The 25,092-nt window shown below is 39.0% G+C and overlaps 1 protein-coding gene across 2 annotated transcripts; it reads right to left on the bottom strand.

Annotated features, from left to right (window-relative positions):
- Nucleotides 1-819: 819 nt before the first annotated feature.
- OPRM1 (opioid receptor mu 1) lies at nt 820-25,092 on the bottom strand. 2 transcript variants are annotated; one of them, XM_061989004.1, is made up of 4 exons: nt 24,738-25,092; nt 9,971-10,323; nt 8,458-8,978; nt 820-1,943 (listed from the first exon to the last, which is right to left on the bottom strand). In XM_061989004.1, the coding sequence occupies exons 1-4, from the start codon at nt 25,082-25,084 to the stop codon at nt 1,695-1,697; spliced, it is 1,470 nt and encodes a 489-aa protein (XP_061844988.1). In that variant the 5' UTR covers nt 25,085-25,092; the 3' UTR covers nt 820-1,694. The 2 variants fall into 2 exon arrangements, with proteins under 2 accessions (XP_061844988.1, XP_061844987.1); XM_061989003.1 differs by lacking the exon at nt 820-1,943 and adding an exon at nt 1,983-2,455.

The raw sequence follows: 25,092 nt of genomic DNA, 5'->3' as shown, positions 1-25,092 counted from the left end.
ATTTGAATACAGTATGTTGCAAATATACAAGAAACTGCATAATTTTTATTAAAGGTTTACAATGCAGATACAGAAGTTATATAATAATATGCTACTTACTGCAAAGCACTACCATTAAGCACTCAAACCTTTTGGAAGAAAATCCATGACATTTTACTTCTTTTTGCTAATGCTCTGCTAATAAAATTTAGTTCCTCATATCTTTAGACTATCAAGGCTACAGCCACATTACTCCTGGTAAAAACTTTTACAATCAGGTTGCTCAATTAATTATTGGACTATAGAAACTGAAAATTCTTTTAAAAATAGTAGGTGGTCTGTTGGCAAGTCATGGTATTTGTCTATGAGCCTCATTCATTTCCAAGTCTAGAAGAAATAATGGCTTCAATTCATTATGTAAATTCTGTGAAAGCTAATGAACATTTGATCAGTCACAAAACTATGATTTTAAGTTTAATTAAATATATTTCTGATCTGTTAAGACTTTTCAAATAGTCATTCCATGTATTTCAATTTTGTGAAGTGGTTGTACGTGTGCATGCCAGAGTACTCAGAATCCATCAGATAGTAATGACATTGTATGATGTTAATCTGTTTGCATTTCTGGTGTAATGTATGTTATTCTCATTATCTAATTAACACTGCTGTGTAGTGCAAAACATTATGTCAAATTCTTCCAAGTGTCTATCTTATGTTGCTTAAAAATTAGATGCAAAACATCTCAGAATGGTGATGACTCTGGTTTCAACTTTAATAATGACTATGAGGAGATCCTGCTAAACTTACACAAAATTAAATACAAAATTCCTATGACAGAATAGTGTAATTTTCAACAGAAAATGGAAAATAAATAAGGCACTTCTGCTATACCTAGTTTCACATTCTGCTGACATATTGGCCTACCTACTTAGCTGTAACACAGAGATGAAACTCAAATATTACTTTAATTTACAACTTACAAGGATTTAGCCTTCAATCTTTATTACACAATCCATGGCAGAAACAAACAATTTCACTTTAAAAGCATATTATTACATAGATTTTAACAATGAAAATAAGAAATACATTTTGGCTGCAGAAATAAAGGGGCAAAACTCCCCTGTTCCATAGAGTTGGATATTAGAATACAATGAAACGAATCAAAGTACATTTTCCCCTGGTAAACTACTGATGATTTATTTACAAAGCAGGTAACAAACAATGGCTAGAAAATACCATTGCACCACAAATTATCTACACGCATATTTCTATTTTCATACTAGAAAACACTTAAGGTGGTATTTACTTCAGTACAATGTTTTTTTATAAATCTTCATGTGTTTTAGCAGCTAATACAAAATGGAGATGCAGACTGTATTGCATTAGTTAGAAAAGCAAACATATGGGTTTGGTTAAGAAAAAATAGATGTCTAGCAAACCATAACTTTATTTTTTTCTTTAAGAAAGATGTAACGCATTAACTGGTCCAAGCACTTCACATAGGGACTGTCAATGACTGCCTTAGAAATTCAAAATGCTGCTGACACAGCAGCTAACATTTGACAAACTACTTGAAAGAGAAGTCATCTAGTCCGTACTAGCTCTGACAGGACTATAGCTAGATTTCTATTCACATAGGAATTTATGTGAATGGAGTCTGTGCTCATTTGGGGATCATTTGGCAATGAGTTACAAAAAGGAATACTTTCATTTACTCATCTCTTAAAGAAAAAGTGATAGCTCATTGTTTTGATTTTAAAATCTGGTTTTAATGCAAGAAACAGAGAAGATGGTGAAGCTTGGAGATTTGGGGTTTTTTTAAGTGAGCACTGAAAGAAATAACTTCCCTTTGAATTTGTGGAACATGTAATCCTTGTTAGAGAAGACCTCTTGAACTGCAAATGCATTGTTCTAGATGATCTTGTGAGATTTAAGCATGAAAATAACTTACACAGAAAACACCTCTACAAATAAATTATAAGAATAAATTGAATACCCAACAGTATTATAACTTCATTTCTCATAATTAAACATTCACCTTCATTTTTCAAACTATAGTTGTATAGCTCTTGTATTTTTGTTTCCAACCTGTTTAACATCACTGTAACTTGCCAAAAGCATATCAATTCGCTACAGGTGCCGTAGCTTTGTTTTAGATTAATGTATGCATTCCTGGTAAACACGATTGTTTTGAACACTGGAGCCTCCCAAGCCCCTATATCTCTTGGCTCTGTTTGCTATTACGTTTCATGCTTCTGTTATGTGCAATGTAGAAATGCTGCAGAAGCAATTTTTGACAGACTGGAAAAGCAGGTACTTTCCTCTGCGGTATTTTTTTGAGGGCAAGTGTATCCTACACATTCCCATAGCATACTGCCCAGACACACTGTGGCGCTGGTGTACAACTGCTTTGAGACCTATGCAGCAGGAGACCCTGTCACGGCAGTGGAGTAGTTTCAGCTTCTTGAAGTTCCAACTGAAAGGAAAGAGATTGCAAATACAATGAACAATTATTTGATTTATTCCCACCCACAAATTCTTTGTGTGTTTGCATATATGGGTTGTTTTCAAGAGGAATTTACTTCTCATTTGCAACTATTGTCCTTTCATATAAAGCTAAACAGGTAGTTCAGAGAGTGATGCCAGATTGTGCCTTTGCTATGAGACGATAAAGGCAGAGGAAATGATCACATAAAAGGTTAATTTCTGACCTTCAAAGACAACCATTAGTAGATTTGAAATTTCAGTTAAAATTAGAATATATTTCATACTCAGACAGTTGTCTTTCTAGAAGAGAACTCTCTATGAACTTTACAAGTATGGAAGGTTTTTGCTGCCTCCCTGTATTCTCTTTGTAGCAAGTGCAGGGGAATTAGTATTTCAGATGATACATTCTGTGCTCATACATGTACATTGGCTAACTCTTAGATTTACAGTTATAGTCTTATTTAAATTCTATGTGACAAGAGCTTGCATCAGCAAATAAATCTAACAACTTCTCAGCTATGTGTGTCCACATTATCCATATCAAGCCCTATTTGAATATAGGCACAATAGCACTACAGATGTTTTCATCAAGAAAATCTGCCTATTGCACAGCACGCCTTGAAAGTCTACAATCCTTTTTTCTGTCCAGTAAATGTTATCCTGCAGCACTAGAACCTGTTGAAAATAGTGAAACTGTGTCACTCTGTGTGTGACAGTGTTTATGATACAGAGTCACAGGTGGAGCCTATTGAGACAGAGGGAATGTGTTCCTGGTAAAAGTAATGGGTTACAGGTAAGGATTTTGTGGCAGTCAGAGTGAAAGTGTATTTTCTAACTGGCTTGCTTTACAAGTATGTTTAGCAGAATGAAGGCTGTTAGGACTTCTAATTTGAAGATAAATTTCTTCAAGACCACAACATAACTCAGTTTAACATGCTATATTTAGGGATTTTCTTTATTTTGTATTGGGAACATTTCTCCTCAGCTCTTTTTGGCCAGAAATGGACCTGATCCTAAATGTTAACGTCCTGTCTTTTGGAGCAGTCTAGATCCAGAAATGAATTTGGAATTCAATATTCACTTATCTTTATGGATTAGATAGACTAGAAGTATTTATTTTGCATTCTTTTAGAAATCATCTTTTTCTAATTTATTAATGAAAATATTAAAATGTTTCGTCCCCTGTTCATTCTAATTTAGAGTTTAAGGACCGTCACAAACACAGGCAACCTTAGAAGCCATCTAATTAGTTCTGGTCCTCATAGCATAGTTTATTTTTGCTTCTTTTCAGGAAGTAATCCAACAAACACTTTCTATTGTCTCTGTTGCTTAGAAGACTCACAGAGGATTCATGTCTGTGCCGGTCAGCTACAGAAGAAAGCCCAGTTTTAAGGATCTATTGAATTTAGACAAGCTATTCACAGATGTTGTTATCCTGCCAGAAAAGGGCTTTACAAGAAATCAGTACTTTATAAATATTGAAATACAGTATAATCTCTAAAGGAGATATGTTCATTTTCTAAAAATACACAGAACCATCATTATCAATACAGGTAGATGTGAATCTGCCAAGATTTGGAGTTACAGTCTGCTCCATTTGTTTTTCTGCATAGGACTCACCATCATTCCCCACAATTGTTTACAATCTCTCATAGAATACTGGGAAAATTAAAATGTAAGAAAGTACTTTCTTCATTTATTTAATCAAATTTAAACTAACTTTCTTTTTCCCTCCTTGTTTCAACATAAAACTAGCTTTTTTTTTTTGATACCTTGTTGTTTCTACATGTGGCTGCCAATGTAAGCAATAAAGGCAAAGCTTTCAGGCACAAATACCAGAGTTTCTGATTTCTGAACATATCTGAGGTTTCATTATCAACATATGAGGAGGATTTGCAGCTTTCATTATGGCATTTAGAGATTTCAGTGGTTAAGGAGAAAGCATCAGAAGACAAAAATACAAATAACAGTCACCCAGGATGACTAAATAGTCCTGAAAATGTACCCATACACAATTTGCTTACTTGGGAACATTCACGTAAGGCTGCTATAAAAGCTTAAATGGATCACAAAGAAACTAACTCACTGCAACCAAACTTTCAGATTTCTGTAATTATTATCAATCCATTTTCCTAAGTATTTTTGGATTTTTTTTACTAACAGATATTAGTAAAATTAAGAGATATCTGCAAAATATGGGGAAAAAGAATTATCAGTGAATTATAAATTTAAAAAATACTCAAACTTTTTTTTCATCTCAGAAATAACATAGACAGTCTCTGTGCATCTGAAGCAAAAGCTATTTTAAAATACTTGTTCAGGTCTTTTTTATAAATCAGGTTAGTGTCAATGACATCAAACAACCTCTGCCACTTGCAAAAGCTAATATGTGACCCTTTATTACCATTCCTTACCAACTTTGGGTCATACAGAGAGAAGTTTGAAGCAAGCAGTTTTGCTCGCAAGCAATTTTTCCAGCACTTCATCACTTCTATTCTCGTTTTAACTCTTCATGCAAATGCACTTATAAGGCAGGATATGCCTCCCTGAAAATTAATGTAAGCCAAGACTTTAAGCTCACAGTGGAACAAACATAACCTATGCATTTTACCGCAGGAATTAGTTGAGTGTAACACAGTATACATCCCCCACAGATGTGAAACATTTGTCTTACAATTCTTCCAGTTTTTGCAAGCCTCATCAGCCAAGGTCTTTTCTCTCTTGTAACTATGTTGCTCCACTGAAGTGCTCCCACCATCAGTGTTACATTGGGATGCTACTCTCTGCATTTGAAAGAAGCTGTGTTTCTGGAGCAATTTTGGACTTGATTTGCTCTTCGACTTCTTGTAAGTGCTGGTAAAACAATAATCAAACTCAATCTAGATATTTTTGGTATTATCAAAGAGATATAGATTAAGTCAAAGGTCAGTATCTTAACTCAGAATAATATGGATATTTATGATGCTTCCTGTTACTGCTTTTACATGGATAGAAACCACAGTTTTTTCTTCCACCGGCAAATTCTTATTTTTAAGCACTTTAAGAGTATGGGGCTTTAAGCTGCTGAGTGATTGAGTGCTTGCAGTTCTCATTTACTTTAGCAGGAGTAAAGAGTTCTCATTTGGCAAAAAAAGCAACTTGCAGAACATCTGTTTCTTCAAAAATTATTTGAAGTGTGCCAAGTAGTGTACAGCCTCACAATTAGAATTCATTCCAAATGCTTTCCAAGGCCTTGTTTATACAAAAAAAGAGCTTCTTAGTCTACCTAGATCAATATAGATATATTAGCTTGACTGTTGTACAGAAAGCACTTACCTGTGAAAAAGAATGTCCTGTCAATAGAATTTAAAAAAGATCTCTGAGCAAAAAATTGTTTGGGTTTTTTCCTTCTTTTGTATTTTCTGAGAGAAAAAGCTGCATTTATCCTACAGCTTTCTCTGTTTATAAAAAAAAAAAAAAAAAAGAGTTACACTTATAAATACCATCTCAGAGAAATTTTTTTGTGTAGATCAATCCTACAGCCTCGTCTATCATTATGATAGTAGTAGACAACAAAAATGTTGTCTCTCCCAGAAACATTTGCTGGAGGAAGAAAGAAAAAAAAGAAAGTACTTTAATATTGAGGTTTAAACTGGGCTTGCTGTGAACATGTTCTAAATGTTGTGGAGAGGGAGAAAGCCTGAACCTGATGGCTGATATCCAGGGAGTACAGGAGTGAGAAGGCTCAGGTCAGCATCCAGCAAGAACATATGGCAGAAATAAATCATCCACAGCAGCAGCAACTGCTAAAGCAAGGACTGCAGGGATCGTGGTGAAGGAAGTGAAATTGAGTCCATTAATGGTCACTTCAACTTTTTTCAAATATCAGATTAGGTAAAGAGACCTATCTACCCATCTGTGAGGACATGAGTTGCCAAGTGTTGTCTTCTTCTCCATCGCCATGGGGAAAACTGATGGCTAGTTGCTAGAAAGGGCTAACAAAGTAGTGAAAACTGGGTAGTTTCACTACCCAGCTCTGCATATGCCTAGTCACATTTTTTAATGTCATGCCTATTGTCTCTTTGCTTCAGTTTTCTTCCTTGTTACCTCACTCTGACCTCATTTCTGATACTTCCCTGTCTACTCTGCACTCTTCCACTCACCTCCCCTTCCTTTCAGCATCTTCCTCTTCACTTTACACATGCTTTGTGTGTTCTTAACTAATTTCATCACTATATCCTGAATGGAAAAAAACCCAACCAACCAATAAAGAACCTAACTGCGAGACTAGTTTCCTCCTCCTTGCCACTATAAAGCACATCCTTGTTGGGGAAGGTTCAATGATCTTTATATGAAAGGTCATCTTCTATTCTGTGTTTGCTCAGTCCCCAGGGAAATGGACACTTCACTCAGCCTCTGAGTAGTACCATATTAATCTTTGCTAAGAGTAGAAGTTTAGAAGACTATGGTTCTCTTAAAAATGAAATAAAGGTACATGACTAAACACAGACTGCTCTGTACTAGATATAGATACAATTATGTTTTATGGCAACATGCACAAAATTGTATCCATTGAGGTTAACAAATGCATTATTAACAGCTGAATCTGTTCAATAAAGTTTCACTACACCTAGTAAATACTACAGATGTATATACATACATACATGTGCCTCTGCCAAGTTTGGCAGTTTGCTCCACAACCAAAGTGTGTGTATGCCTGACTAGATGCTGTTTTCATAGGCCACAGTTTGTTATGCATTAATGAGATGCTGGTGAATGCCAACACCAACTGAAGATGCCTAATAAAGCTTCTCCCTTTAGCCTGCTCCCTCCTCTTTTCTGATGCAATTACTATTTTTTTCTGTTTGGAGATGGTAATGTTCCAATTCAGGCTTTCTAGAGGTAGCTGAATGGCAGGCATGCAACTGCTTTCACAATAATCAATTGATTTCTACATATTGAGGAGGCAGCTAGCTCACAGCTGAAGTGACAGCACTGGTGGAGGAGCAACCATATTACTGAAAGGTGATATAGCAAAGAATGAACTAGGCTTATGCCTTTTGTTCTTTTTAACAAATTACAGAGACTCGGACTTTTCTAGTGCTTGCAATGTGCTTCAGTTATTTTCATGAATGTTAAGATTTGCATTCATGTTTTGTTTGATCTTCACTAAGGGATGGGGATTGGAAATTCTCAGGACTAATCACAGTAACATGGATATTGAACATGTAACAAAGGGGCTTCTTTGCAAAAGCTAAGCACAAATAGCCTGAATAAAAACCCTATTTCTCTTGGTATCTGCTGTGCCATAAAATCCCTACTTCTCAAGGGCTTTTTCTACCTGGAAAAGGCATACCTTAAATGGAAAAAGGTCACAACACCCCTTAACATGTATAAATATATTTTTATATATAAATACCTCAAAACTCACCTTAGCCAACACAGATAACTATCTGATACAAGAACTGCATGTAAACAAGTCTTTGTCTACTGCTTTATTATTTTTCCAGTACAAAGAAGGCCAGATAGGCCTTCTTTGTGTATCAACCAAAAGTGTACAAGCACAGTTTCTTCCCTTTTCTTTTCACTGTTGCAATGAGAGAAGAAGAGAGATCTATATTCTGCCTCACTCCTGTCTCCGTCGTCAGACAAAGAGCGTGAAGAGAGAAATCTGTGATTAGTCTCCAATCAGTTCTAAAACAGTCACCTGTTATAAATATCCTGTAAATCAAACACTGGTTTGTGTGTTTTGTATATGCATGCATGCTGGATCTGGTCATGCAAGGTACATTTGAAAGCCCTCAGCTTCTGAGTGTCTATTAGAGGACAGAACAACTAGCACCATGCAGGACTGAGATCTCTGTGTACACAAATACCAGTTTCAAATATAACCCTGAAGGTGTTTAGACCTTCAAATAGCTACAATTCAGTATAAACTGTAACTTCAGAACACATGTCATCTCCAGGTGGGAGGCCTGCATCCAGAGATGACATCTCCACTGCTAGTCATACCTGATGGTTAGTCCTGTCCACAGTGTTGGCAGTGGAAGCATGTTCACGAGTATTTTGTCGGACTCGGGTGGAGTTTTGCTGCTCAATGGCTGAGGAAGTGGGGATGCAGAACTCTCTGAAACACCTTTTGAAATTCTCATCTAGAAATGCATAAAGGACTGGATTAAGGCAGCTATTAGTATACCCTAGGGCAATACAGAAGTGCCAGGAGACAGTCTGGAAAGTAGTTTCTGGGATATTGACCAGGGCTTTAATGATGACATAAATGTGGATGGGAGTCCAGCAGACAATAAACACCGCCACCACGACAAGAACCATCCTCGTGATTCTTCGCAGGTTCCTATCCTTCTCTTTGGAGCCAGACAACATGCGAACACTCTTCAGGCGTAAAATCATCAACCCATAGCACACGGTAATGATGAGGACTGGCATGATGAAGGCAAAGATGAACACACAGATTTTCAGGAGGTTCTCCCAGTACCATGCAGGGTGGGAGAATGTAAGTGTGCAGTCGATAGAGCCTGGAGAAAAAGGAAAATGGCAGAGAAGAACAAGTGTATCAGTTTTTCATTTGCTCTTCTTTAAACCTTTTTTGTTAAATATCATTGGCAAATTTATGAAGATTTACTAAGTAAACAGATAAAATGAAGCAATCAGTGACCCATCATCACAGTGCTGCAAAACATGTATAAAGAGTGAGGTAGAAAAACAAAAATACGGTAATATGATCTCTTTTGCATTTCATTGCTTGGAATTGCATGTATATTGGAATCAGAAATGCTTAAAATTCGACTCATTTTTCCTTTCAGTATAAAACCTGGTTAAAAGAAAGTTTAACCACTGTATTCAAAACCCACTCGCACAAGTTCCTGTGTGACCTACTCTAGGTGGTCCTGCTCTGGCAGGGGTGTTGGACTAGGTGATCTCTTGAGTTCCCTTCCAGCCCTTGAGATTCTGTGATTCTGTATCTGCTGAGAGTTTGGGCATTTCAGCCCAATGGGGAAAAGAATGACGTAACACTTGGTGACTGTGAACAATGGAGGGATTTGGATTTATGTTGCGATGCTGTCACTTCATGGAAGGTCTTTGAGCACCAGTGATCCAGAACGTGCTCTTGACTTTGTATCACATCCTGCTAGTCTAGGTGCAGTGTATCTGTGAACACCAACTTCACTGCGAAGATCCTGGGTAAAGCACAGGCTTCTGTGTTGTAGGACAGTGCATAACCACCCACACCAGAAGGCAGGCAGTCACAGATGCTTTTCCAAACGCTACAGTAACTGTGTGGGGCAGCAAGACTCACACCAACAGAAAAGACAGATCATGTGCAGTGCTACATCCAGTCAGCTACAGCCACATGCAAAACTGTTGAAGGTGTCCATTTGGACTGACACCTGCTTTAAACAGGTTGGAGGTCAGAAGTTAATTTAATGCCTCTACAAATAAAGTGAAACAATGCAGAAAGGAGCTTAAACACTGAAATACTCAATTTGGGAAAGAAAGTCAGACTTACCATGTCTGTACTTAGTAGTTGCCATGAACATAACTGGCAGGCCAATGGCAGAAGAAAGAATCCAGTTGCAGACATTGACAATTTTGGCATTTCTGGGGGTACGGAAATCAAGGGCCTTAACTGGGTGGCAAACAGCTACGTAGCGATCCACACTCATGGTGCAGAGTGTAAAGATACTGGTGAACATATTGTAGTAGTCTATGGATATAACAATCTTACAAAGGATGGTACCAAATGGCCACGTTCCCATCAAGTAATTCACACTCTGGAACGGCAGAGTACTTGTTGCTAGGGCATCTGCCAATGCCAGATTGAAAATATAGATGTTGGTGGCAGTCTTCATTTTCGTGTATCTAGAAAAAAATCAGCAAAGCATATGAACAACAACAACTGACAATGTTAAGTAAAACTGAGTCTAGTATAAGAAACTTCTGTGAAATAATGTACTAGATACTGTCAAGAATACATATTGTATGCTTTTAACCAAGTGATCTTGCTATGGTTTATTTACGCTAATATTTGCAGTTCAGTGAGGTATTACCTAAAGGGTGCAAGAAAGGAAAGGGAAGGAGAAAAGATAAGATTAATTTACCTTGTGTAGAGAAAAAGGATACACGTAAAAGAAACAGTATTATAGATAATAAAGAATTGAGAAATGAAAAAAGTTTTATTTGTACATATCAGACATCAGATAGATTTTCTGTATCTGCTGATGTTATGTCAAGTATCTGAAGCATGATCTGTAGAAATAGCCAACTCATTTGTAGGTTGTGGAGTAGTAATGATGTAATTCTGTAAGGAAGAAGTTGTTTATAATTACAGAGTTTTAATATAATTCATAATGATGGTTACTATATTGCTGTACCAATTTCAATGTCCAATATAATTTGTGCAGCTGTTCTGTCAATTGAATGAGAAGACAGATGCTATTAAGCATAAGCACTGAATTTATCAGTAGAACCACCACTCCAGGTGGACTTTGCAGTCCTGTTGCTTGAGGTAGAAATGCTTGCTCTGCTCCACAGGGCCTATTTTGGTAGGAGTGCCTTCAATCTCCATGACACCCCCTTCTTCCTACGCCTATGCTCCCAACAATTTTGAATATGTCACACTTCAATCACAACTGTGTGGAAGGAGTTTTTTATATTTTAATTTGTATTGCTAAAGGTAGAGTCCTAATTCATCCCTAGTTCCATGAAGTTTTTGAAGAGCCTTTCACTGTTTCAAGTACATTGTGGCAGCTGAGTAGCACTTGAAACTCACATTTTATGAGGATGCTGTACTTTTTCAGTGATACAATGAATGTTTCACTCTAAGTAATGTTCCTGGCCATGCTGCACTTCTGTGCTGATTGCTGATGAGATTGCTGAGCACTGTGGCTGCCTGGCTTTCAGGGGGTCAGATGGCTTGTTCTTTTGATAAAACTTCCTTTTGTTTCTGCAAAGTCCTGTGCTTGATCAAATATTTTACAATTTACAAAGTGATTTGCAAGAGGAATAGCCTATTTGAAAAGATCTTTCAGGTAACCTACTGGGGAAGACAAAGTAAAAAAATACAGCATTTAATGCTTTATTTTTCTCTTCAGAACAGAAGTTAGCTGCAAAAAACCACCACCCTACTACAGAGCTGTGTAGGGAACACACATTTGGAACTTCTTTTGGTAAAGTCTGGAGAAATACAGACTTCTTGCTGAGGATATCTAGATAGCTTTTATGATGAATGTCTGAATAAGTTTGTACTGGCTTTATTCTCTCATTTTCCAGAACTGTGCACAAAGAGACACTAAGAACCCTAATTTCAATTTAGGGTTGTCTTTTAAAAAAGATTTTTGAGTAGACCTAAGCTCATTTTTTAGATCTGTCTTGAAAAGTAAGATCTGAGTATGATAGTACCAAGTTTTAAATTAAGCCTTTATTCTGAAAGTACCCTAAATGCTTTTCTTACAGGAACACTTCCATTTATCCAACAAGATTGTAACACTAACTTAGGAAGAAGTAGATGTTGCAAGCATCCATGTCTCTCTCTGATAGGAATTACTTAGAAAAAATGAACAAGATTGCAGTGTGGGGCATACACATAATAAGATGCAGCTCTAAAAACAGTCTGGAGGGAGGAGAAAATATTTGCTGGACAACCTCACAGAGGAGAATGAAAATAGCAATATTTTTATATGGACTTTACTATTACTAAGATCAAAAATGTTGCACTAAGCCTTCTTTTTTACCATGTCCCCTGCTCTTTATTAAAAATTAATGTCTTCTCCATAGGTCTGACTACAGATTCAGGATTAGCTAAGATTGTATCCATAGAGCTAACCTGGAGGTTTGCTTGGTTTGTAAGTGGACATATCCAGCTTGCTCCAGTCTTATCAGCCCAGGCAGCAACAGTAGCAGAGGGGCAGTACCTCTCAATTCAGCACAGACAAGCAAAGACAATGAGGATCCTGTGCCCTCACCCAGGCTGCTGATCCCCACTCAGTCCTGAGGTGAGTGCTCTATCTTGTCTGGACAAGAAAGCATGCTTAGGTATGTTGCTTAGTGCTGCTGCCATCATACATGACTCTGGCAGAGTTCTGTCTGGAGAGCACATCATCAGATGGATCTTTAATCAGTAAATAAAGTCATTCTTATGATTTAAAGGGAATGCTTGTTACAACAAAAAATAAATACATCAGCCAATATATGACTGTCAGCATGTAAGAGGATGGACAGAGGAAAACAGAATAAATAGAATAAAGTCTCTTCACTGGGACTAGCATAGGTCTTTGTCACACTTAAATGGTACATGTTTTTCAGTCTTGCTATCTTGATTTCATTGTCAGTTTAAACTTAAAAGTTTTGGGATTTATTTTGTTTAATGGGCTCTATAGGCTATCAACGGAAGACTTTGTCTTGATGTACACTGTAATCTTTATGTTTCTAATCATGCTGTTCTTACAAAGAAAGGAAGCAGAGCTTTTGTGGTGATAGAAAGTATTTACTTCCACAATTGCCTAACCAACAAAAGTCCATTGAAAGTCACAGTATTATTTTCAGTGAATTCTATGGGATTTGGGTGTTTCTCTGTATGGGATATTTCAAGATTATTATAAAGGGCTTATTTCTGAAAGGTACATTTTGCTAAACATATGTTTTTTCCAAATAAGTAAATTATCAGTGTCCCAAGGATTATTTTTTTTGGTACGAACAAATAAATATTGAAGCAATTGATGAAAAGTAATTTTAACAGCATGGAAAATAACAGTCCCTCAAATGCAGCTTTTTAAAGTCTTGATCTTAGCTGTTATTATATCTTTTGCTAAGGTATAAGTGTACCTATTCAAACAAGCAGCACAAACATTTCCATCATCCAGACACAGATGTGTACATGACGAGATTTCTATACTTCCAAGAGACTGGATTTTATATGTAATTGAAGTGACAGGATATCTGTATGACTTATAATACCAAAAGTATTGTGTATAGAAATGAAATCTTTTAACAATTTTCTTACTTTCATTGAAGGCCTCTAGAGAATATACAAATGAACAGATGTGTAAAGAAAGAGTCTTAAATGCAAACCCAAGAAAATCTAAATGCTGGTATTTAGACTACGTTGAAATTTCAGCATCTAAAACACAAAGTAAAAACAGTAAATTAAATTTTGCTTGACAATGAGAAAGGTTGCTATTGAGACAAGTTGGCTTTGGGCAACATTTTACTTTTACAATTCTGCTATGAAAGACTCATAGACACACAAGATGTCTTTTTAATGGTGAATATTTAGCTTGATACTGGTCTTGATACTTATTCAAATTAATTACCCTTATTATAATACTAATACCCACTAGAATGCCCTTTGTATCTCCTCAGTGCAGGTCTTGTATCATAAAATATCTCTGTTTATAAAGTATTTTTTTGTTATTAGTAGTAGATGAGAGATCTGATTTACAACAGTAAGAATATACTTTATATCTGTATAATTCTGTAAAGAAAACCCAGTCTTGCTTTTATCTTCAATCCACCAAAACTTTAAAATATACTTGAAGATTGAAGATGTGAGCTGTAGAGGTCCACACAACTGGGATTTGCTTGGAATAAGAAAAAGCAGTAAAGAAAAGCATGAGAATCCTCCCCCTAGTCACTAAGTTCCTAGCATTCAAGGATAAATAGTCTTGAAACGATCTCTTCAACTGGCAGCCCATGGACCACTTGTAGTTTGCAAACCAAAGACATTCACCAAACTAACCTAGAGAGACAGATCTTCCCCAGCTCCGTTGCACAAAGTGTTACAGCAACTTGAGCAGAAGTGACAAACACCTTTTCTTCCACCTCACGGTCATGCAGCAAAAGAGATGTGAGCACACTTATGCCTCTCCTTCTGTAAGACACGTGTCACAACTCTATTTATGGCTTGCCCACTCTAATGGTTTAGTCTTTACCTTATCACCTCCAAAATTTTTTAAGTCTTTTCTTTTAAATGTCCATGGCTCAAAAGCAAAGGAAAAATTCAATGAAGACCATATCTTTTCTTTAAGAAGATACATTTTTAGTTCACATCACACTTTGTCTAAGCCTAATAGACACAGTTGGCATACTGTCACCTGAGTCTTGTCCCTACTGCTTCTTGAGACAAGCTGTTTACACCCATGTGGATGGTATAAATGTACCCTCCTCCAGACCCTTCAGCCCTTCTGTACCAGATCAGATCAGTTTTGTAGCATCCTTGTACCATTCTGCTGATACAAAGAAGCTAGAGAGGGGGTCCATGTTTAGTCAAATGAATACAGTAATACTTACCATTGCAAATTAATTTGAAAATTGCCCCTATCTGAATAACAACAGTGAGGAGAAAAGCAGAAACAGTCTTTTTCACTTAGGAAATGGGCTGGTTGATGATAGATTGGAAATAACGACTTACAGCAACACAAAGTCATGCAATCTTTTGTCCATGAAATGCTAATTTGGAGACAAAGACTGCTTCAACTGATGCATGTTTAAATTCTATGCTAAATAAATGGAAAACTGGCTTAATTGCAGAAGATTCATCGCAGAAAGCAGTCGTTCATGAAAATGGTTTGGCTGCTGAAAGAAACAACAGCCAGCAATTAGGCCTTGCACAGAGACAACCTGACATAACTCTTGATGCTGGAGAAGATTAGGTTAGTGTTTCAAAGTCATGTTCTTCTTGCATAAATGACTCGTTAAACAAATGAATAATCATTATGTGCATGTGTTAGATTAGTTGAGGTCTCCACGGGTGGGAAGATTAAAACATGTAAAGTATGCCTAGTGGAATTTATTTCCGTGTCCTGGTACATCTTGCATATGTAACTCAAAAACAGTAGGAAAGGTGTGTTTTCCTGAGATATTAGGTATGTTCATTTTTTGTTGAGCCCTTAAAACTTTGACAAAGGTCATATTCTATTCAGGATGGTCTGGAAAAAACAATCAAAGATTTCTTCTACCTGCAAATCCAATTAGAATGGTTGGCATTGAAATGAAGTCTTTTAGCTAGGCCATTTTCTGGAAAGTATGTTTCGGGAAAATAGTCTCAAATGATGCACTTAGTTGCTGTCTATCCTGTCTTATTGTTCTTTTTCTTTCTTTGCATGATAATGGGTCTCTATGCACTGTAAGACCTATACTGAATCTCAGCCACAGCTGTGATGTGTGCTGTGACAGACTGTTACCTAAGTTTTGAAGTCACACACATATTCTAGATGAGCCTAATCTACCTATCTGGAAGCACGTAATTTAATCAGCTTGAAAATTTAGTCTTTGATTTTTCTATTCATGTGTACTTCAGAAGGTTTATGCCTTAAGCCATTAAATTCAAACTCTAGGTTCAAACACCATAAATTTATGTCCAACTCTTTCACATTATTAGGTGGTCAGGCCACTCAGATTGGAGGTGCATTACTGTGGTTAAGAACATACTTGTCTTTTTGATTGATGTTCTTCTGAGCAGATCATATACAAAGATGAAATGTAAAGATGATAAGCTTTCAGTGAAAACAAACAACCCACAAATACCCTCCAGCAGGTATAACATTATAGCAGAAAATGTTCACAGTTACAATGACACTGAGCAATTTGCAGCACAATCACATGCTTCTTGCACTGATCCTGCATCTGGGGGTAAAGGCTGATCTGGAGAAGGGAGGAAGACTTCACTGCTTTTAAGAAAGGCAGAAACAGTGGTTATTTCCTCCCATAAAATCTTGCATCCTGATTCCCAACAAGGTGCTACCTGGCTATTGCTGTGGCCAGTGATGATGGTTTTATTAGGGACCAGAAAAAACATATAAATATGAAGCACCATTTCAGGTATCAAAGCATGACATAGTGAACTAGATCTAAAATCACAAGGCTCAGTTATTTGACGTGCTCAGTTGAGAGCACAGTAAGACCTTCACAGCCATTACGCTTGAGCAGCCTTCTTCTCCCTCCCACACCCACATGGAGATCTGTTTTATGAAGGAATCTGAATGCATGTGCTGAATGTGGATCTGACCATTGGGAAGAGAACTGCTGGATTGTAGTTGCTTCAGCTGCTACCTCTTGTCTGCCTAATACTTTGTTTTCCCACTGCCAAGGTTCTTTTTCACTTTGTTCTCCTCCACAGCACAAATGAAATTAAGCCAGAATTTCAACAAAGTTTGCTTCCCTGTGGTTATCTTGCTAGCATCTTTGACTTCCCAGCTTGGTCTTGTACTGGGAGAGCATCAACTCATGTGTAGATCCACTAGTAATTGCTTACAGGATCCAGGCAGGAGAAGTAAGCAGAGCACATCACTTCTCATAACGGCTCTGGGCCATTTCTCCTGTACTAAGTATCAATTAACAAGTTCTCTCAAACCTGAGCTTTGGGAGAAGTAGAACTAAAAGACAGTCTTTTTGGGGAATGATGTAGCACCAAGAAAGTGAGAAGTGTATTTTTCAATTAGTTCCAGTACTGTGTTGAGCTTTGGGCTAAGGCTAAAATTCACTTGTTGCTTTCTTTATGACTCTTCCTGCGTTTTTTCTTTTTCAACTGAATGGCATCATATAGAGATTCTCTTTCTGCTATTTAGTTTGAATCAGTGAGTTTAGTCCCTCATAGAGAAAAAAAAAAAAAACCAACAAACCCAAACATCGTCTTTCTTTAGGAAAAATAGTTATTTTAGGAACGAAGACTGGTCCTTTTCCTTGATATCTGACTAAGAGGATTAAGGAGCAGTGAGATTACTTTAGACAGAGCACACAAACTCCATATTAGCCATAACAGGTAACTATTTTAATATTTCCCTTTTATTGTTTCCCTACATTTTAAAATTACATATTTAAGTAAAATATCCTGGCAGAAATCCTCATAAAATAAAGCTGATGGCTCTGAAATGGGGAGGGGATCCGGCCAATAACAGGTAATTTCAGTAATATATATGCTCCAATGCCTAGTCATCTGCTGGTACACATTCTTCCTTTTCAGACCAGTTAAATGGGGGAAAAATTATCTGCCAATTATTCCAGGACTTAATCTTGCCTGTTTGTTACACCACCTTTAGCTGAGTCTCTGTTTGCCCTGTGCTGAGGCATATATGGGTCTCCAGTAAGGGTTGCTGCTTCTGCAGTTACTTTAACACATCTTCCTGAAATAAATCAATGGTGCTCAAAAAGCTAACTCCAATATATTGCTGTTATCTGGCAGCAGGTGCTTACTCATTGCTGAAGTTTTTGCTTTGCTAGGAAGATAAAGAAAGGAAAACTGCCAATTCTGTCAATGTCTTCAATTTAACTTTCTCCCCTCTGTCTTCAGGGAAGCATGACTGAGAGTAAAACCACTGATGACATCTATGATAATTGCAGTGATATTTTTCTAGGAGGGAAAAATTATCAGCTATTTTCTCTTGGTCTCTAGGTGCTGGATCACCTCAAATCAGGATTGCATACAAAATATCTTCTGCTTAGCAGGAAAGATAACAGGGAAGCAGGCAGGGAAGCCTTTGAAGACAGTTTTACCACTACTAGATGTAAGATCCTCAAAAGTGTGATGGAAAACAGCAGTGGTAATCCCTCTTGGTCAGAGGATATCAGGGAGGTAGTGTGAAGCTTAAGGCAATGCCACGGATTGTAGAGAAGAAAGTAATGCGAAGTATACAAAGTGTGGTCTCTCATACGCAAGAGATTTGGATCTTCTAGTGAGGCTGTTGAGTGGTAAAGGAGTGACAGAGGTGAGATAAAAGGACTGGAGAGAGAATAAATGTGGAGGAAGACTTGACTGTGATGTGGGGAAGAGGGAAAGCAGGCAATGGTGTAGGCAGGCATGACAGAAAGGAGTATGATTATATGTTTTGACAAGACTGAATCAAAAGTACTCAGAACCATGGATTTAGTCTCCACATGGCAAGGATGAGATTGCATCTGAAACTAGGGCTTTGAAAGAGGTATTCGGGTAGCTGGTTTCTTAAATGATTTTTCCACAGAGGCAGCAGATCCTAGGGCTGGAGGTTAGCACCACACAAGGGGGAACAGGAAAAGGTACCCTAACTCCCTGTTCCCTTTAAGTAAAAGACTTCTCTCATCTGGGATTGCTCCATACGTGAGGATGTGATGCTTTGTTTTATAGAAACATATTTGTTTTGAAGTTTTATTCCTGATCTGAAATACAAGATCTTATAGCTGATAATTGAACACTTCTCAGTAAGAAGGTGGAGAAAATATGCTATTTCATGTCTTTCACAGTTATTTGATTAGCTATGTTCTGTCATCCCTACCTTATTTCATCACGTAAATTCAAAGGGAAATACAAATAAAATTTAGAAGTGTTTAACATTAAACAGAGCTTGGCTAAACTATGGAACTACTTGCTAGTGAGCACCATTAAAAGCCAACTTCCAAAAGGGAGTAAGGGCTTTGAAAGATGATGATTGCATCCCCACTTATAATACCATAAACCCAAACTTCATTGTATAAACCAAGGAAGACACAGGCAATTATAAAAAGAATTTTGTTTGACATCAGCCTAACCACAACAATTCAGAAAATAGATGCTTACAGGTTTTTAAAAAAACATAGTTCTAATGAGTGGACTTGTATTTAGAAGAGAATTATCAAGGACTGAATATTTGGTTTTGTTTGGAATCATAATGAAAACAAATAATTTTTGAAAATGTCCACTGATCTCAGAACAGTCGAGCGTAAAAATAACCATCTTAGAATCTTTTAAAATGTTCTCTAATTCTGAAGCCTTTCTTCAGAGAATAATTGTTTCAAAGTAGCTTTTTTAAGAAGTGGTAATATTTGTGATCTTTTGTTTCCAACCTTGTTTTTGATTGTGATTTTTTTTTTTAGGACCATTGCATTTTAGAAATGTTCCCAAAATGCTACTGAATTAATGCTGATGCAAACTGCAGCTCAGAAAGTCTCTCTGATATCTAACAGGCTATTAGGAGGAGTCTCATGCAGTGATGCCCTTATTTCTATTAACTCTTTGACTAAACACCAGCTTCTGGCTATAGTAGGAATAGAGGCTAGTAAACTAGACTATGATTCTGAGACATCTGGACTTACATTGTGCTGTTCAAGATTTTTGTAAATATGTCACCTTTTGATCTAGAAAAATTACAGAAGCTTGTCAATGATGTTCAGCAAAAGCTATGCCAGATGATTTGAAAAAAATACTGAGTTAAAATGAAATAAAGCAGTACTGTAAGATAATGTTAGCTCATTAGCTTATTAGTCATTAGCTTACTAATAATTACATAATATAAATATATGCCTACAATATTTTCTCATTTTATTGAAGCCATGAAAAGCTGGTACCATTTCATTTATTTTTATAAGGAAATTAAAACAAACAATCAGGAAGTGTTTAACATTATTTTTCATGGGAACCATTACCAAAATGATATTGCAGGAAAAATACAGTGGGATCACAGAATCTCAAATCAGCTTTTTCAAGAGAAGCTATGTGAAAGGAGGTATTTTCTGCCCAGAAGTCTGGTGGTAGCTGCTAGCAGAGCAAGAGGGGTCTGATGTTCTGGGGCAGGCATGCTGTCCTGCAGGCAAGAGCTCGCTGACACTGGGGCCAGGCACAGAGTGAGGAAACAACTGCGGGTCTGCCACTTCTCACTTGTCTTGCAGTCACTTCTGCTCGCTGATGGAGATTGTCCCCAGGTTGCAGGTTAATGTATTTTCAGCCAAATTTTGACCATATTAACATATTTTTTGAATAAAGAGAAGTCAAAGGTATACATGCCATTTTATCTGCTTGCTTCCTTTTGATCTTGGGGAAGGGAGCTGCTTGCTGGTCAAATATTTACCCACTAGCAGAGGTTAGTAAACCTTTGTTACAAACAGAGTGCAAACAGGCACACCTGCCTTTCTGTAACGCAGGATGCTGAGGGTCAACTCCTCACTATGCTGCTCCTTTAATTCAGTTTCTGTGCTGCTCTTGCCCAACCTGACTCCCTCAGTTCTGGTCCCCAGATCTCTTCTGACTAGTGCCTATGACCAGTATCAACTCACAATTGGCATGACTGTCAAGGCTGCTGTGGTTTTAGTTAACAGCTCTTAGCAATGGGGTGGAACTTTTTTGCAGACAGTGGAAAAGGATGAACACACATTCGCACATGCAATGCCATCCAAATGCATAGAAGTTCATGTGGCTGTGGAGAGGAAAGAAAAGAATAAGTTTTATGCATTTCTGGGTTTCTCAGTTCCCTGATCTTTGCTGCTACACATGATGCTGTAGGCCTTCTCTCACACTGCATCCATAGCGCCATGTCACCTTAAAAAGAAGAACATTTGCTTTTCAGAAAAACTTGCTTCACTTCAGCCACTTTCAAGCATGTAATCATTTTCAATTTATTTCTTTAAACTGCCTCCTTCCCCTTCATATGCTATGACCTTATTCCCAACCTTTCACTTCTTCACTTTTGCTTTTCTGTGCCTCATATGTGAGAATATTTATTCCCCTGATGATATTTATTACTTCTACAATTGAAATTTCACCCTAAATTCCATTCTACTTAGTGAAACAGTTTTCCTGAAGTATCTGAGATGAGAAAACAAAGCTTTCAGTAGTAAGTAGTCTTTCCAGATTAGATGATGTCTCAGGTGTCAATCACAGCTCATTTTAGCAAAACACTAGTAAGAGATTGTTTTGAGAAATGTAGAAAGAAATATTTTTGTTTCAGAGAGGACTTATTTCCCAGTTTTCTTTTTTCCTTTTTTTTTTCTCCCTAAATGAAATAATAATTCACTGTAAGGAAACAAGAAATTTCCTGCCTTCTGCAAAGGATCAGTGAGAATCTGAGACCCCTTTGTTGATGACATGTGACAAAAGCAATTAAGGAATCACTCTTGGAGTGAGTGACTCATCAGTGCTGGTGGAATTACAGTCCTCTCACTTGGTATCATGGAGAAATGGGGCCTCTGAGAGCAGCAACGTTAAAGATTTTCATCTATGATTTATTACAACTTTCTTGCCTATTGCCTTAAACACCAAGTGTATTCTTTTCACTCTAAGGTGTGACTAATATCCCACTGACTTGATGACAAAGATAGAAAAGCCTATAGGTAACCATGTAAATTAAATCAGTACCACATAGTACTAATTGTACGCTGTCTTGTACTTTGCAACAGCTGGAAGTACCATTTGCTGTTGACATAGCTGTGAACAACACCGTGTTCACATTAGTAATTTACAGTTTTATAAAGCACATGAGGAGAATAGATAATAAAAATGATCTACAGATTTTTCAGATTACAGGAAATTTATGGCTGGCAGTAGAGCTATTACTGCTGTCACTCAGAAAGCACTTTTTTTGTACTTGACAAAGGAAACAGTTCAGTGTTACTAACATTGGGGTTCAGCCTCCTGCACTACAGATACAACATGTAAATATTAATTCAAGGATGAAAGTATTCAGCTTGAAGAGGAACCATCTGGGAGAATGATGAGGGTGGATGAGAACACATTAATTATAAAGTAACGTGTATATAAATTGGAAATCCATGGACCTGCTTTGCATGAAAAGCCTGATTTTCATATTGATAATGACTATACATTTCTAACTTCTCGTTGGACATATCTGTTTTCTGACCCATTTGCACCAGTTGGGATGACAATGGCATTGTGGACTGATTGTGAGAGTTCCACATTAGGCAAACACTTGCACAGCTCTGGGTCCAAACCCATGGATCTGCTTCACATGGAAAAGTTGCAAGAATAATGTTTATAAGAATAATACAATAATTATTGAAAAAATCTAAAGAAGCCAAGCATAAGATATTAGCATGCAGTGCACTGAATATGAAGTCACTGCTGCTTTCACTGGTCTGGACTCTGAACAGTGAATAGGGCCAGTTTCAAATACCTAAGCACCTACTTCTCAGCTCCTCATATTTTCAAGGCAAACTAGGTACTAATATCACTTCAAAATCTTGCTTCCAGTAGTCTCCATTCTTCTCAAAATGAATATGAACTTCAATGTTTTGTTACTCCTCAACAGGTGTGGTGTGAAAGGTAGATAAAGAGGAGCTTTATGTGATGCTAAATTCAATCTAGTGAAACATTTGCCTCCTATCTGCAACTGAATCCAAGGACACATGAATGTGAGTACATATGTTCATCATTTCGTATATGCATATGATATGATGGAGAATACAGTCATGTTAGTATAGCTTGCAATGAGAAACGGATCAAAAAGTTCCCTATTGCTATCCAGATATACAAAACCTATAGAGAAGTACAGAAAGGAAAGGCATTTTTATATTGCTTAAACCATAATCCTATTCAATTGTTAACATGTTTTTTCATCCCAAACTGGTAAACAGCTGCATGATACTAATTAGGAAGGACCTCTGTCATACCAGAAACTACTCTTGCATAGTAGACCTGAGTTCGGTCCTGCTTTTGCTATAGAATTCCTGGATAGCTTTGGAGAAGCCATTTAACTAGTTTGCCTTTTCTTCTGTAAAATGAAAACACATTTTTGCTTTCTCCTATTGACTCCGGCTTTTGTTTTTAAGCCATAATCTCTAGGAAAGACGATCTCTTTAGATGGAAGTCTAAATGTAAGTGCCTCGTTCAATTTGGCTTTGTAGTGCAAGTGTAATTCAATTAATTAATGTAAGAAATATGAACCTAGTATGGGTTATGCTTGGTATAAATACTTAATTCCACCGACAACTTGTGGCATAGTTCTCTGCTGACAGCTATCCTGGCTCTGTTGCATTCTGCATCTGCCTTTTCTCCCAGAGGAATGCATCCAACATCACTTGTCAGATTGCAGTCATGCCTCTGTTCTGTCTTCTCATAGCTTGAGTCTCGGACTGACCAAAACCATGGGGCACAAGAGATTCTCCCCTGCTTTGTGCATTCTTAATGAAGCCTCTAAAGTATAGTTGAACCCACGAGGTTTCTTGGCTACTACCGTTTGAGTACTGATGCACATTACTTGTATTTGCACCAGGTCTATGAGCTGCATGGGCTTTGCAGTGACATCCCTGCAACGTGCCGAAGGAATCGTCCTCCACTGTGCCACAGCCCCCTACCTTGACCGCTACCCTCTCCCCTTCCCCCTTCCGCTTTTTCGCTTGCACTTTCAGCACTGCACCCACCACAAAGCCACCCCGATGCCACTGGCCTGCAAGCGACGTTAGCCGCCCACCTCTGCTCCTGCCTCAGCTCCCTGTGGCTACAGCACCCGTCCGTGCCCGACGACTGCTACCCCGAACCTTTGGGAAATGTAGTATTCAAAAGGAAAACGGTCGCTTTCTACACCTGGGGAAGTGGTCGGGTTGGGGTTGCCCAGGCAGGGAGGCTGCGTGCCCCAGGGGCAACCCCGCAGCGGCTCCCGCTGGACCCGGCGGATGCTTGATTTGGAAAAAGAGGAGCATCCACGAAGTAAGAAAGAGAGGCAGAGGAGCTGGGTCAGCCCGTCCCGCCGTCGTCGTCCGAGCCTCGAGCCGCTCCCGGGAGGTGGCGGTGTTCCTCCGCAGAGCCCGCCCGCCAGCCCGCGCCAAACTGGGACCATTCCATTGCCGTTTCCCGCTGACTGGAGGGCGCGAGATTTCTCGTGCATGAAGGACACTCGTGTGAGTGACCAGTAAAAGCCTGGGTGGGCTTGCAGGCGAGAAAGCGGCCAAGTGCTGCAGCATAGCCGGGAAACCAAAATTACGGATGGCGGCCGAGGTCTTGGCGTATTTACACGCGTGTATTTGCATGCATGTATATATACATACAGAAATGTTTACGAATATAAACCTACATATCAAGATCTGAGGCAGAAGATCTATAAACTCGGGCAGAAGGATGCATTTAGCCGCGATGCCATTTATACTTCACTTGTGCGTTTCGGGGAGGTGATGGGAAAGATGCGTGCCGGGTGTCCATATGGACCCTATAGCCGCTCAGAGGAGCCCCTTTCAATCCTGTCTATTCAGCGGACAGGTGGGGGATTCAGGCCTCGTTGGCCAGAGCAGCTCGCAGAGATGCTGCAGTACGGGAGGGTCCGTACAGTATTCCCGGACCCTCTGCGGTTTCTGACGGCCCCATCATAAGTTCGTCTTCCCCGATCACCCTCTCCGGCGCTTTCTCACGCGCCTTCTTCACTTCTTTCCCTTCCCCGCAGGGACAGGAGCCCCTTTGCGCGCTGCCTGCCGGAGCGAGGCGGTGGCATCCCCCGCCGGGACGCCGGCCCGCAGCCCCATTCCCCGCGGCGGGACGTCCGCCCCGACGGCCGTGGGCTGTGGGGCAGCGCGGGGCAGGGCAGGGCCGGGCGGGGCGGGGCGGCACTCACCTGACGATGACATACATGACCAAGAAGTTGCCGAAGAGCCCCACGACGCAGACCACGGAGTAAAGGGCCATGATGGCGATGGCTGTGACCACGGAGGGGCCGCCGCCCGCGGGCGCGCAGGGCCCGCCGCCGCCCGCGCTGCCGTTGGCTCCGCCGCAGGGCTCGGAGCGGTTCCATCCCGCCGCCGCCGAGGTGTTGCCCCAGGTTCCCGGCGGCGCGGCCGCGCAGGGCGGCGTGGCGGAGCGGCAGCCGGTGGCGGCGGCCGAGGCGTTGACGGCGAAGGGGACCTCCAGAGCGCCGGCGAGGAGCGGCGCGGAGCCGTTGCCCAGCAGGTAGGCGACAGCCATAGCGCACG

This window comes from Colius striatus, chromosome 2 (genome assembly GCF_028858725.1).
Source record: "Colius striatus isolate bColStr4 chromosome 2, bColStr4.1.hap1, whole genome shotgun sequence".
Classification (NCBI taxonomy): Eukaryota; Metazoa; Chordata; class Aves; order Coliiformes; family Coliidae; genus Colius; species Colius striatus.
This window is presented reverse-complemented; position numbering and strand designations above follow the sequence as displayed.

Coding starts and splice junctions, on each gene's coding strand:
- OPRM1 (XM_061989004.1), bottom strand. CDS start 25,084: ATGGCTGTCGCCTACCTGCTGGGCAACGGCTCCGCGCCGCTCCTCGCC. Junction 10,324..24,737: donor GTCATGTATGTCATCGTCAG/GTGAGTGCCGCC, acceptor ATTTTTTTCTAG/ATACACGAAAATGAAGACTG. Junction 8,979..9,970: donor AACTACTAAGTACAGACATG/GTAAGTCTGACT, acceptor CTTTTTCTCCAG/GCTCTATCGACTGCACACTT.